Raw genomic sequence first — 14687 nt, 5'->3', positions numbered from 1 at the left:
GGCGAGGTTGGAGTGAAATATTTTAAGCTTTAAAGTGAAACAACCTCCAACTCAGATTCATGTATCCCACTAAACTCTCTTTCAAAATTGATGGAGAAAGAAGATACTTCCGTGACAACACCTAAAAAAGTTCCTGAACATCAGACCAGCACTACAGAATGTTCTAAAGGACATTCTAGAGAGAGATAACAAGGACCACAACTCCATGAACCCCAACAGAAAGCATCCACCTGGCAAGGCAAACAATTAAACAGAGGGGGAAGAAAAGGAGCCAACAACAAGACATGGACGTGACAAGTCAATACATACCAGGTAGGAACACCAGTGTTAATGATCTCAATTCACCAGTCCAAAGAAGTAGACTGGCAGAGTAGTTCAAGAAGCAAGATCCAACAATATGTTGCATACAAGAAACACATCTAATTCAAAAGGAAATTCAGAGGCTGAAAGTCAAAGGATGGAAAACAGTGCTCCATGCAACAGGAACCCAGAAAAAAGAGGGGTAACTATTCTATTTGCAGATAAAGTGGAATTCAAGTCAAGATTGAGTAAGAGAGATAGAGAGGATCACTACATCCTTGTAAAGGAAACAATCCAAGAGGAATGATAATAGTCATAAAAATAGGGCCTGGGATGTAGCTCAGCCCCACAGTGCCTGCCTGGCAAGCATGAGGTCATGAGTTCAATTCCTGGTACCAAAAAAAATTCATAAAAATATATGCACCACATACCAGTGCATCTGACAATATGAAACAAATATTAACAGACATGAAAAGTCAAGTAAGCACTAATACAGTTGTATTGGGGGATCTCACCACTGTTACGAATTGGTCACCTAGACAGAAAAATTCAGTGAAATATTAGAACTGAAGCAAACTTTTGAACAGATGGACTTAGTAAAAATCTATACAGTGGTCCACCCTACAACATTATTGAATACATTTTTCTCAGCTGCACACAGGACATTTTCCAAAACAGACCACATAATAGCTCATAGAGCATGCTTGAGTAAGTGCAAAGGGATTTCAATTATTCCATGCATATTATCAGGTCATAATGCAAGAAATTGATTATCAATGGCAAAAGAAACCACAAGAACTTCATAAACACATGGAAATTGAATAATATCCTCCTGAACAACTGATGGGTCACAGATGAAATTAAAGAAGAAATTAGACAGTTTCTGCAATTAAGCAGTAATGCCAGTACAATGTTCTGGAACTTGTGGGACACAGTGAAAGCACTCCTATGAGAGAAATTCATGGCCGTGAGTACCTGTATCAGGAAAACAGAATGAGCTCAAATAAACAATTTAATGTTGGACCTGAACCTTCTAGGAAAACAAGAGCAGGGCAAGCCCAAAGCTTGTATGAGGGAGGAAATTATAAAAATCAGAGTCAATTAATGCAGTGGAGGCTAAGAAAATGCAAAGAACCAATGAATTGAGTTGGTTCTTTGAAAGATTAAATAAAATCAATAAACCCTTATCCAACCTTATCAAGAAAAGGAAATAAAAAACGCAAATCCATGCAGTTAGGAATGAAAAGGGTGGCAGCTCTGGCTGCGGACAGCGGCTACCTCTCCCGGCCCGAAGGTACGGGAACCCCATCCGATGCCGCCTCTGGCCAAGCCAGGGTTGCTGGGCTGGGATCCCACTCACATTGCTAGGAAACGGGCCTCGGCTCGCCCCTCCTTCCTGAGCGCAGGGCTGGCGGGTGGAGGGCTGGGCTGCGCCACTGCTCAGGGCAAGGCGGGAGAGATGGGACTCCCCCTGTGGCTAACCCAGAGCTGTTGCCTCTTTGCGGGAGGCAGCGGTGGCTTTGAGGAAACTGGAGGCCGTGGTGACCCCTGGCCTACCCAGTTTGTTTTCAGTCCATCTCCAAACAGCTGGGGAATCGAAACTCTGCAGCCCTGAGTGCGACCCAGCAGTGCCAGGGTCCGGGCTGTCATGGATGCATTAGTAGAAGATGACATCTGCTTTCTGAATCATGAAAAAGCTCATAGAAGAGATACAGTGACTCCAATTTCAGTATATTCAGGAGATGAGTCTGTTGCTTCACATTTTGCCCTTGTTACTGCTTATGAAGACATCAAAAAACGACTTAATGATTCAGAGAAAGAGAACTCATTCCTAAAGAAAAGAATAAGGTTTTTGGCAGAAAAGCTTGTAGGAGCTTGATTAGAAGAAAAAACAAGTTTTGTAGGACGAGAACAAGTAAATAAAGCCTATTGTACATATCGAGAGGTTTATATTGATAATTTGAAAAGCAAATTGGATAAAATGAATAAAGACAACTCTGAATCTTTGAAAGTATTGAATGAGCAGCTACAATTGAAAGAAGTAGAACTCCTCCAGCAGAGGACAGAGGTGGAAACTCAGCAGGTGACGAGGAGTTTAAATCCACCTTCATCAGACTGGGAGGTAGAAAAGTTGAACTGTGACTTGAAGATCCATGCTTTGGAACAAGAACTGGAACGGATGAAAAAAGAATGTAATAATTTCAAAATAGAGCTACAAAAAGCCAAACGAATAGATTCATCGCAGGAAGACAATCTGAAGAGTAGCGATCTCCAAAGGCTAAGCATTTCAAGTGATAATATGCAACATGCATACTGGGAACTGAAGAGGGAAATGTCTAATTTACATCTGGTGACTCAAGTACAAGCTGAACTACTAAGAAAACTGAACGCCTCAACCACAATCAAAAAAGCTTGCACCACAGTTGAATGCACTGAAGACCTTGGGAAAGACCGCGCGAAATTGTACTTGACAAATTTCACTGCAACATACAAAAGACACGGGCCACCCTCACCAAATGGCAAACCTCTTTGTCATACTATGTCTTCCCCTTTATTAGGAGACATAAAGGTTTCATCAGAGAAAGCATTTCTCCAATCATGGACAGATAATGAAAGATTGATTCCTAATGATGGTACAGACTTTCAGGAACACAACTCTTATGGCAGAAATTCTCTGGAAGATAATTCTTGGCTATTCCCAAGCCCTCCCAAATCAAGTGAGACAGCATTTGGGGAAGCTAAAACTCTGCCTTTACCCAACCTTCTGCAACTGCATTACTTGGATCAACATAATAAAAACTGTCTTTATAAAAGTTAATTCTGAAGAGATTCATGATTTAATCATGAGTCACTGTACCTCTGTGGTTCTCCCAAGAAATTATTTAACAAACTGAAAGTGGATTTTGATTAAAATTTTGCAGTTCTTCAGTATATACTGTCAATATAAGGTATGATAATTAGATGATTTTCTAGTAAAAGAAGAGTGCCCTTCAGCTCTATATTCTAAGAATCATACATATGCTAACTGTACTAGTGAATAAATTTGAGGTGTTTAGAGATAAATCTGCTATTGATAACAGTTGTGAAATCTGCTATAGGTAAAGAACAGAATTGGAGATGTTTGGACATGGTTTGACAAAGTATGTGAAACACCTAACTATCCATTCATAAAAACCCTTTTCTTACAGGAGAAAAACCATGTATATTGGTTCAGATTGCATAAATGGGCAAATGACAATGTGAATAGATTATACTTGATGACTTTATGATGCTTAAAATTATGAAACATAATGGAATAAAAGTGTCTAGGTTAAAAAAAAAAAGGAATGAAAAGGGTGAAATCACAACAGATCCTGCATAAATCCTGATCACCAATACCTACTTCAAGAACCTGTACTCTAATAATATGGAAAACACAGACAAAATGGATAGATGAGTAGATACATATGAATTACCAAAGCTGAATCAAGAAAATGTACACATTCTAAATAAACCAAATTCTATCAATAAATTGAAGATGTAATTAAAAGTCTACTGACAAAGAAAAGCCCAGGCTCTGATGGATTCACTGCTGAGTTCTGTAAGAACTGATTTAGAGAAGACTTAATGCTAATGAAACTGAAAGGGAAGCAATACTCCCAAACTCATTCCTGGAAGCGAGCATTACCCTAATACCAAAACTAGAGAGGGATCCAACTGAAAAAAGAGAATTATAGACCAATCTCTCTAATGAACATAGGCACAAATAGGATAATGGCAAACAATGCAGCAAATGATCAAGAGCATTATACACCATGACCAAGGAGGATTCATCCCAAGCATGCAGGAAAGGTTCAACATACACAAATCAATAAACTTAATACACCATATTAGCAGAGCCAAAGACAAAAACCATAAGATCATCTCAGTAGATGCAGAAAAAGCATTGGAAGAAGTCCCACCCATTACGATAAAGACCCTACATAAAACTGGAATAGGTGTTCTTTACCTCAATCTAATAAAAACTATCTATGACAAACCAATGGCCAACATCACACTGAATAGATGAAAACTGAAAGTTTTCACTCTAAAATCAGGAGCAACATAAGGATATTCATTATCATCACTCCTAAGCATTATTCTTCTGGGAACATTAGCCAGAGCAATTAGACAAGAGAAAGAAAAGAAATAAGGATAGGAAAGGAAGAAGTTAAATTACCATTACTTGCAGATGACATCATACTATTTATAGAAGACCCTGTGAACTCCACCAAAAGACTTGTAGTGTTAATAACCAAATTCAGTAGGGTAGGTAGGTACAAAAAGTCAGCATTCAAAAATCAGTAGCCTTCCTGTATACAACTAACAAACTCACTGAGAGAGAAATTAGGGAAATAACATATTTCACAATAACATCCAAGAAAATGAAATACCTAGGAATCAATCTAAGGAAGGAAGTAAAAGACCTCTACATTGAAAACTGCAGTACTCTGAAAAAGGAGATTGAACAGGGTATCAAATAATGGAAAGATACCCTTTGTTCTTGGGTAGGAATTACCAATATAGTGAAAATGGTCATACTTCCAAATTGTAATAGAGACTTAGTACAGCTCTGATCAAAATTCCAACAGCATATCTCACAGAATTAGAGAAAACAATCCTAAAATTCATTTGGAACCAGAAGAGACCTAGAATAGCAAAAGCAATTCTGGGCAACAGCCAAAGCAGGAGCATCATAATCCCTTACTTAAATTATACTGCAAAGCTATTGTGATAAAAGCAGCATGGCAGTGGGAAAAAAAACAGACCAGAGGATCAGTGGAACAGATTAGAAGATGCAGAAACAATTCCAGACATATTTAGCCACGTTATTTTTGACAAAGGTGCCAAACTCCTTCACTGGAAGAAAGATAGCCTCTTTAATAAATGACGCAGGAAAACTGGCTTTCCCCATTCTGAAAATTAAAACTATACCCATATCTTTCACCATGCTCTAAACTAAAATTGAAATGGATCAAAGATCTAAATATTAAAACGGAAACATTAAGTCTGTTTTAAGAAAGAGTAGGTAGAACTCTTCAAGAGATTGGGGTAGGCAAAGACTTTATGACCAAGGAACTATCACAGAGAATCAAGAATTGGGATCTTACAATATTAAAAAGCTTTAGCACACCAAGTGAAACTACCAACAGAGTGAAGAGACAACCCATATTGTAGGAAAAAATTTTGACAGTTGTTCCTCAAAGGACTACTATCTAGAAAATATAAAGAATTCAAAAATCAGGCCCCCCAAATTTAAAGACCAGTCCAAAAATGGCATCTAAAATGAATAGACACTTCTCAGATGAAGAAGTGGAAAGAGCAAATCAATGTATGAAAAAATGTTCAGCACCACTGGTCATTCAAGTTATGCAAATTACCATAATGCCAAGATTCCATCTCACCCCAGAAAGAATGGCTACCGTCAAGAAATCAGCCAAGGGGTCTGGGGATTTAGCTCAGCGGCACAGTGCCTGTCTGGCAAGCACGAGGTCATGAGTTCGATTCCTGGTACCGGAAAAAAAACAAAAAAAAGAAATCAGCCAATAACACATGCTTGGTGGGCTGTGGAGAAAAAGGAAGCCTTCTCCAGTGTTGGTGGGAGTGTAGACTGGTGCATCTACTGTGGAAATCAGCATGGAGATCCTCAAAAAACTAAAACAAGAGCTTCCATTTGACCCAGGTATTCTCCTTGTTGGTATCTTCCTGAAAGAATTAAAAGGATTGTACCACAGCAGTATATGCACACCCATGTTTATAGTGGTAGTTTGTAATAGCTAAATCTTGGAAACAGCCCAAGTGCCCATCAACCAACGAGTGGATAAAGAAGATGTGGGTTTTTTCTTTACAATGCAGTACTGCTCAGCCATAAAGAAGGATAAACTTAAGACATTCTAGGTAAATGGATGTACCTGGAAACCATAATTTTAAGTGAACTAAATCAGACACACGTGTAAATATCACATGGCTTCTCTGGTGTGGGAAACCAAAAGTATAAATAAGGACCAAAACGTAATAATAGGTATTGGGAAATAGAAATAAAATGTTCAAATGGGAAGGGGAATTAGGGAGGGGGAAGGGGAAAGGAAAAGAGAAAACAGAGAAAGAGAAGGAAAAAATGGAAACAGCGTTTGTAAATGAAGGGAAGAGGGATTGATGGAGGGTAGGGGAATGGGAAAAAAATTCAAGTTATATCATGTACAGGTACAAATTCCCTATGATGAATCTGATCATTATATATACCTAAAGTATTGCAACAAACTCAATTAATTAAAAATATACGCATGTATCCTACTGCTTCATCAAGCCCATTCCTAAGTGCAAGTGGAATGTATGCAGCAGTGAAGGATACGCTGATTTCTAGTAGGGATTGATGCCTCTGTCTTGCTTGACCTAATGCTCTCACTAGCAGTCCTACCGTCATTACTTTTGTACCGTGGGCACAGAAGTCAACACAATGAAAAAGGCTAAGAACATCATAGTAGTGCTTGCAAGTTGTGCTAATCAAAGTGGAGTCACCCTCATCAAACTCTGACAGACGGAATCAGAGAAGGCCAGGCAGGGAGAGTTCTCAGGTTTGTCTGGTAAGAACTGTCACCGTAGAGTCTGGGAAGAGGGAACTCATTCTTTGTTGGTGAGGGTGTAAATTAGAGTAGCCACTGTGCAGAACGGCATGGAGGTTCCTCCAAGCATGGGTGAGCTACACCTTTCCAGTCACTGGCTTAGGGATTTCACCCGGCAGGCCCATAGCTCCTACACCTACAGCCCCTTGGAATTCCAGACTCGGGTTCAGGAACACCACTCATGGCCCTTCCATCTCTGGTCTCCTTTGCTTGATGCCTGTCATCTCCCTGATACCTAATCCTGTGAATGTCTTGGGCCTCGGTCTTTTCTCCGTCTTACTTCCCTAAGTGACTTCACCCAATCGTGTAGCCTTATGAAGGGATACTTCCAAATTTAGGTCTCTATCCGTTTCTTTCCTGAGCTCCAGAGCCATCCAGCAGGGAGGCAATCAGTAGATATTTGTATGGCAGATATGCAAATGAGTTGTTGGAAGGATTGATTCAAACAGTAGGAAACTCACAGCTTCCTTTGAAATTCCTTTCAGAAGTGCCAGTTTCCTGGCCTTATATTCTCTGTGTGCCTGTCTCCGCATACATCATTTAATCCCATGCTAAGTTTCTGTTCCTTGTTTATCAAGAAATTCAGAATGAATGGTACTTACATATCACCTCCCCTTGCTATCTCAGAGGCCTTGCTGAGGACAAAGGAGCACAGGGCCTGGCGCTGCGTACCTGGTGTGTTCTCTGCTGTGGTGGGCTTTCCTGTCTTTGCAAATTACTAAGTCAGAGGTATATGTTGTGGGTGTGTATTTGTTACATTTGGGGAGTAGTTATTTTTTGGCTTATTCTTGCGAATTGTCTGCTATAAGAAGAAAGTAGAAGTCCTGGGCAAGAAAGCTGTTTCTGGGCTGGGGGGTGTAGCTCAGTGGTGGAACACTTGCCTAGGATGTGTGAGGTCCTGGGTTTGAACTCTCACGCTGTAAAACAAACAAAAAATAAAGAAGAGAAATCCATGCTGTGGACTGTTTAATAAAAATTAAAAGAATAAGGAGACCATTGTTTTGGACTAAGCTCCTTCACTGGGACCCAGTAGATCAATAGAAAAATCAAAATAGAGCCATCAGTGCTAAAGATCCATCATCAAACTGAGATTAAGCTGTTTGACTTCCTGAGCAAATTTCCAAACTAAGGCAGTTTGAATTGGCATGATAGTTAAGTTCCCTCTGATTTAATCATATTACCCAAAAAGGGTCACCTAATGTAACCTAGTGTTAACTAATCAACTATTTGTTGTCCTGACTCTCTGTTGCCACCTTACAAAGAGGGGAACTTTGCCCTATGTGCTTTTTTTTAAATCCTGCTTTGCCCCTTTTCTGTCTACAAAATTTACTCTACTTAGCTCCTTGCAATGCTAGTTCTATTTTATGGACTGCAGTGTTGCCTGATTCTAGAATTACAAATAAAACCAATTAAGGTCTTTTTCTTAAAAATACTGGAAGCAACGCTGGGCTTGGTGGCATACCCCTATAATCCCAGCACAGGAGGCTGAGGCAGGAGGATCACCGAGAGTTCAAGGCCAGCCTGAACTACATAGTGAGACCCTGTTTCAAAAAGAAAGAAAAAGAAAAGAAATACTGGGAGGAATTTTTTATTTATTATCTTTTCTTTTGTTTTTGATCTTGCTGTGCAGTCCAGGCTAGCCTGGAACTTGTGATCCTCCTATCTCAGCCTTCCCAGAGCTAGACTTGCAGACATGCACCATGTTTTTTCTCCCCGTTTTTAAAACTGACTTTTAGAATCAACTTTAAATGTATTAATTACAGTGTTTCTTTTACATAAACACTGCTCAACAGCTCATCTCTTATGCCCTTGTACTAAAAAGTGGTTGAATGTTCCGTCCTTGTACTTTAGCACCAAAGTCAACATCTTTCTGCGCCACAAGGCTTACGTAATGTGTTGTGATCACGTCTGGCTTCAGACCTGTTGTCTTTTCCATCCTGGTGCTTTCACTGCCGTCTTCCTGAGCTGCTATTCCATAAGCCTGACGTCATCTCGTTAGGATTTCTCTCCCTCACTTCCCACAGCGCTATTGCCCTAGAGAAGCTGCTTGGAATCAGTTCCATCCTCTTGTTTCTTGCTGCTCTCGATCTTGGTGCCACTATAATCACCTGCTCAGCTGGTTTCAGGTGTTGGTTGTTGACACCTCCTCTCTGTCCTTTTGACCATGGCAGCAGCTCTATTAAACTGCAGGTCTGGGGCTGGGGATGCAGCTCCGTGTAGAACACCTTCCTCGCCTGTGCAAGGCCCTAGGTTCCATCCCCAGCACTACAAAACAAAACAACCCCAAGTCTGATTACAGTTCACCCAGCTGCACCCACTCTGAATCCTTTATTGAAGAAGCGGCACTACTGCACGTAACTATAGAGTGCTGGCTTTGGTTCAAATGCTCTGTATGTTTGTAATTACATTTGTAGTTGTTCTAATGGTTACACTGCCCCTGCAAGGTGGGAGCCCTTTACTGGTGCTAAAAGATCAAGGCCAGTCAGGGAGTGGACTGCTTCTGGAACCAGAACCTACCTCTGGGCCCAAAATTCATGTGTTTCCCCGCCTTTTTTTAATTCTTTTTTTTAACAGGTGGGTAACTTCCCACATAACTGAATACTGTACACAAAATTGAGATGACTTTTGAAAAGAGGTAGAAGTGAGGTTGTATTTTCATCCCTTAGCACATAAAACACTTTAGTTATTAATAATGTAGTAGCTAATGTGTGTTTACTTATCACATGCTTTGTACAGTAACTCACTTAATTCTCACTAAACATGGATGAAACCAGTAACTGTAATATACTCACCTGAGTATATTTCATAGACTCCTGAAATAGGAAGAAAATGAGTACAGCAGTATCCGAGATATTTTATGCTATGAGACAGGGGTGATAAAACATCAGCCCATGTCCACATGCTGCCAGCGGGTCAAAGACTGAAAAACAGCAGCAGCTGTGACCTGCGTGTGACCCCCCAAGGCCTCAGCCTGGCCCTTTACAGAAAGTGTGCCGGCTCCGGCTCCGGGTGTTGACTACGTAAGTCAAACAGAACCCTGACCCTGGCCTACTCTAGAGTAGGGTCTTTTTCAGATGATGTAATATTTAACCACTTCGAAGAAAAGATTAGCATTCCTAATAATAAATGCTCTCCTGGTGTTCTTGATAAAGCAGATTGGGATGAAGATTTGTACAGCAGTCCTCCACCCACCCACTTCACAGCCAGTCAAGAATCTGATGTTCTTCAGCATTCTTGTATCCAGTCTGTCCGTGACTGTCTGACCTTTTTTTCCTGTAAAGTCCGAGGCTGGGGGCATAGACCTGTTGTAGAGACCTTCCCCAGGGAGTGCGAGGCCCTGGCTTCCATCCCCAGCACTGGCACTGCAGTGAAAGGCCTCTTCTGGTTCTCTTGAAATACAAATTAGCTCCATAATGAGATCTACTTGTAGAAGGGACGACTGGCGCTGCGACTCAGGCCATGTTCCTGAGATCTGAGGGCAGCGTCTAGCAGCAGCGCGTGTATGGCAAGGCCTGGAAATACCCTCCTGAAGGGCGACCTTGTTCGGTGGCCCTGTTCAGGGCCAGCCGAACCAGGCAAGCTTCAGTTGTTTATCTTGGGTATTTCCTTCAGTACTTCTGGGAGAAACTGGCTTATCGTCTCTGTGGCTGGCTGTAAGCTCTCCACTGCTCCAGGGGAAGGGAGGGTGTGGAACATGCCTTCAGGTGTGTCTTACTCGCCAGATGACAGTTCACAGCGCTCCTTGTTCTGTGTCAGCAGCAGGTGCACGTGTTTCTGGTGGGGTTGTAGCCCCTGTGCTCAGTTCCTAGTGCAAGTGCAGGTGTCCCTGCTTCTCTCCCCTTCACTCTCCTTCCCCCACCTCTCTGGCAGCTGGATTTTGCTGCGCTGTATAGGCTGGGCTTGAACTCTGGGCTAAGTGACCCTCCTGAGTAGTAGCTGGGGCTATAGGTATGTGCTGTTGCTCTGTTTCACTTTTTCTTTTCTTCAGGCTTTTTCAGTGGGACTCAGGCAAGCCTTGTTTAGGGGCAGCTGAACACGACCTGTGTTCACACCTTGCTCCTGCCCTGACGGCTTCCTTTTTCTCCTGTGCGAGTTTTTGCAACAAGAGTGTCACTCTCAAACACTCCTTTGGATCAAAACTGAAGTCACAGAAGCTTTTCTGTACACCTTGCTGTTTCCTGATCATCTGATTTGCATGTATTTATTATTCCAGGTTGGCGACAGAGATGATTCCAATCTTTATATAAATGTGAAGCTGAAGGCTGCTGAAGAGGTAAAGCCTAGAACACCTGCTGTCAGCCTCCCCACCTCCGCCCCAGGTCCTGCTGCCTTTGTGCCCCTCCCATAAAACTTTCACCCTCCAGCAGATTTTATCTGTTTTACAAATCAGTAGCAGGTGATTATAGTGCTTCACCGTCTGCTTGCCCTTCGGTGCTTTCTATCCCGTGATTTCTTACTTCCCAAAGCCCAGGAGTAGCAGACATAAAATTGTGGTGAGTGCATCAGTGACAGCAAGTGAATGATGAATGGACTCAGGGTGAGGTGTTAAGGAACTAACACTCCTGGTTTTGGTTATAGCTGCAAAAGAAGTGGGCCCATAGCCCAAGTTCCTTTGCCATTTACCTGTCTTAAATGTTCACTTTTGCAGATTGGGATCAAAGCCACTCACATTAAATTACCAAGATCAGCCACAGAATCTGAGGTGAGTCCTTATGAATTAATTGATTGTAAAGAGGGCAGCTGAAATACTTTTCTCTTTGGTTTGGTGAAACTCACTTTTGAGTACACAAGATGTCCAGGTAATTCTTCTTCACAGACTCCACCTCCAAGAAGTAACTGAAAATATCCCAGGTAAGTGGTACAGTCGCAGGGGTGAGCATTTGGTCTTCAGAGTCTGATTGCAGCAGCATTTGCTTCTGTGTCACCTATGATGTTATTAAAACTGATTCTTGGGGGCTGGGCAGGTGGCACACCCTTTGAACCCCAGTACTGTGGGAGGCAGAGGCAGGAAGAATGCAAATTGAGTCCAGCCTGGGCGGTTTAGCAACTTAGCAGGACCTTGCCTCAAAAAAAGAAAAAGGTTGGGGTGTTGGAAATATAGCTCAGTATAAAGGCAGGCACACACACGCGCGCGCGCGCACACACACACACACACACACACACACACACACACACACGCACAGCAGCAGCAAAGACCAAAACCAAAACAAAACCCTGACCCTGGCCTGCAGTAATTCAATTTAAAAGTCAGGGGGGCTGGGGATTTAGCTCAGCGGCAAAAGCGCCTGCCTGGCAAGCGCAACGTCGTGAGTTCGGTTCCCGGTACCGGAGAAAAACCAAAAAATAAAAAAATAAAAAAAAAAAAAAAATAAAAGTCAGGTATGAATTCCATTTATAGGATGTGTTTAGGCATAGACAGAACAAAACAATGGTGGCTTTAAAAGTCAGAACAGTGGAATAAGTGGAAAGGGGCGGAGGGAAAAGGAGCTTCCAGCAGTTGTGGAAATGTTCTCCACCTGCACCGTCTACTCTGGTGGCCTTCAGCCCCATGTCTTTATTTAAATTTAATTATAATGAGATAAAATTAAAAATTTGGTTCCTTGGATGCCCCAGCCACATTTGAAGTACTCAGTAGCTGCTATTGAATTGTGAGGTGCAGATTATAAAACATTTCTCCCCACAGCAAGGGTATTGGGCATTGCCACTCCATATCATTTGGATGGTTGTAACATGGGTCTTACTGTTGCAGTAGTAACTTTTAAAGTTCTTGATGGACTTTTTTACCGAACACCTAGGAGATACATTCTGTATAAAAGGATAGGCTTCTCTCAGGACTCAGAGGGGAGGTACATTTGGAGAGGGTTATAATTTAACTCTTGAGGGAAGTGAGGCAACTTAGTGTTTGCCTTGGGTTTTTTTGTTTTTGTTTTTTGAGACAGGGTCTCACTAGGCAGTTCAGGCTGGCCTTGAACTTGCTATGTAGTCCAGACTGGTCTCAAGCTCATGACGATCCTCCTGCCTCAGCCTCTTGAGGGCTAGGGTTACGTGCTCGGCTTGATACTTGCTTTGAAAAGTGTTTCTCCATTTTGATTTCTATGCGGTATACAGATCACAAGTGCTCTTACTTTTAGGTGTTAAAGTGTGTCATATCTCTGAATGAAGACTCCACTGTACACGGATTCATAGTACAGCTACCTTTAGATTCAGAGAATCCCATTAACACGGACGCAGTCATCAATGCTATTGTACCCGAAAAGGATGTGGATGGGTGAGTGTGACTTGGCTTCCTGCATCACATTGCATGGTTCCATTTGTAATCCCTTTTTGTTTTGGAAATACATCATTTGTTTCTGAAGAATAGAGATACCTACTTGTACTTTTACCCTTATTTTTATCACTTTTGGTATTTTAGACTGACTAGCATCAATGCTGGAAAACTGGCTAGAGGTAATCTGAATGACTGTTTCATTCCTTGTACGCCCAAAGGATGCTTGGAACTCATCAAAGAGACAGGTAAAGACACTCACAGCAGACAGCGGGAAAGCAGTGTTGTTTGCGCAAGTCCAGGGAAAGTACCCTGTGGGCCCTCACGGGGCCTGAGTACTGGGGACTTTACCTGAGTCCCCGTTTTTCTTGACAACCCTATGAAGCGGGTGCTATTACTGTATAACAGCTAAGAAAACATCAGAACCAAGATTTGAACTCTTGGGTTATCTGAGTTCAAAGCAGTTGACTTTGGGGGAAAAAAACCCACCCTATATGGGGAGTATATAAGGATACAAGGTAAAAATTCCCCATCCCAGGAACCAGCACCAAGACTCTAAGACCAGACAGATGGCTGGCGCCGGAGCTCTCCGGCAGCTGGCCATATTGCCTGGTTACAGAGTGCAGTTTCAGTATGAATACTTTCAGCAGAGGTTTTTTTTTAAAACAGGAAAATGGGTCTTGTTCAAAAGAAGTAGGTCAGAAGTTTCAAGTGGAAAATTTGACCAGAAGTGGAAGTTTTCTGTAGTTGGCAAGAAAAGGTCAAGCCGTAGCCTTTGGATGGCTCTTACGGTTCAGTCCTACAGCTGAATTAATACTGTTCAGCATATTTAGCCAACAGTGTGATACAGCTTCAAAAAACCAAATCGCCTGTAATCCCAGTTACTGTCGGCAAGACAGTTACGAATTTGAGGCCAGCCAGAACAACTTAGTGAGACCCTGGCTCAAATAGGAAAACGAATCCCATAAGCTATAGCAGCTATAGGTATCCCACTGGGTTTTTTTTTTTTTTTTCCTGGTGCTACCAGGGGCTGAACTAAGGGCCTGTGCACTAAGCTGCATCCCCAGCCTTTTCTGTTTTAAGACAAGTCTTGCTGAGTTGCCCAAGCTGGCCTCGAACTTGTGATCCTCTTCCTTAGCCTCTCAGAGTGCTGGGATTAAGGTGCCACTGTGTCCAGCTCCCACTTCCTCTTATTGATAGCAAAGCTACTATTTGCCCAAAGGCAGCTTCAGGTCTTTGGTGAATCCTGAAAAGTACATTAAGGCACCACAGATTCAGTTATTTTGTGGTGTTGACGTGAGACCCAGGGCCTCCTGCCTGCCAGACTAGTGCTCTACTATTGAGTCACATCCCCAGCCAAGGTACTTTATCAACACTTCAGACTTTGAAGTCTTATTCCTAGATGATGAGGATGTTACCATTATGTAAGAGCTGGTCCTTTCCTAATAAAATTAATTTTAAGCAAGAAGCGTAATATACTC

General features: G+C 42.1%; 1 protein-coding gene and 1 pseudogene across 1 annotated transcript in view; both read left to right on the top strand.

Moving 5' to 3' along the window:
• The window catches only part of Mthfd1 (methylenetetrahydrofolate dehydrogenase (NADP+ dependent) 1, methenyltetrahydrofolate cyclohydrolase, formyltetrahydrofolate synthetase), a 63633-nt gene that overhangs the window by 14615 nt on the left and 34331 nt on the right, over nt 1-14687 (top strand). Inside the window, exons 3-6 of the mRNA XM_005399130.2 lie at nt 11155-11214; nt 11590-11643; nt 13073-13209; nt 13354-13454. Of these exons, the coding sequence (XP_005399187.1) occupies nt 11155-11214; nt 11590-11643; nt 13073-13209; nt 13354-13454 (352 nt within the window). The remainder of the gene's footprint in view (nt 1-11154; nt 11215-11589; nt 11644-13072; nt 13210-13353; nt 13455-14687) is intronic.
• Nucleotides 1525-3161, top strand: LOC102030169 (annotated as a pseudogene).

Source organism: Chinchilla lanigera, unplaced genomic scaffold (genome assembly GCF_000276665.1).
Source record: "Chinchilla lanigera isolate Chin_1 unplaced genomic scaffold, ChiLan1.0 scaffold00065, whole genome shotgun sequence".
NCBI lineage: Eukaryota > Metazoa > Chordata > Mammalia > Rodentia > Chinchillidae > Chinchilla > Chinchilla lanigera.
The sequence above is the reverse complement of the archived record's forward strand: the minus strand, read 5'-3'. Positions and strand labels throughout refer to the sequence as shown.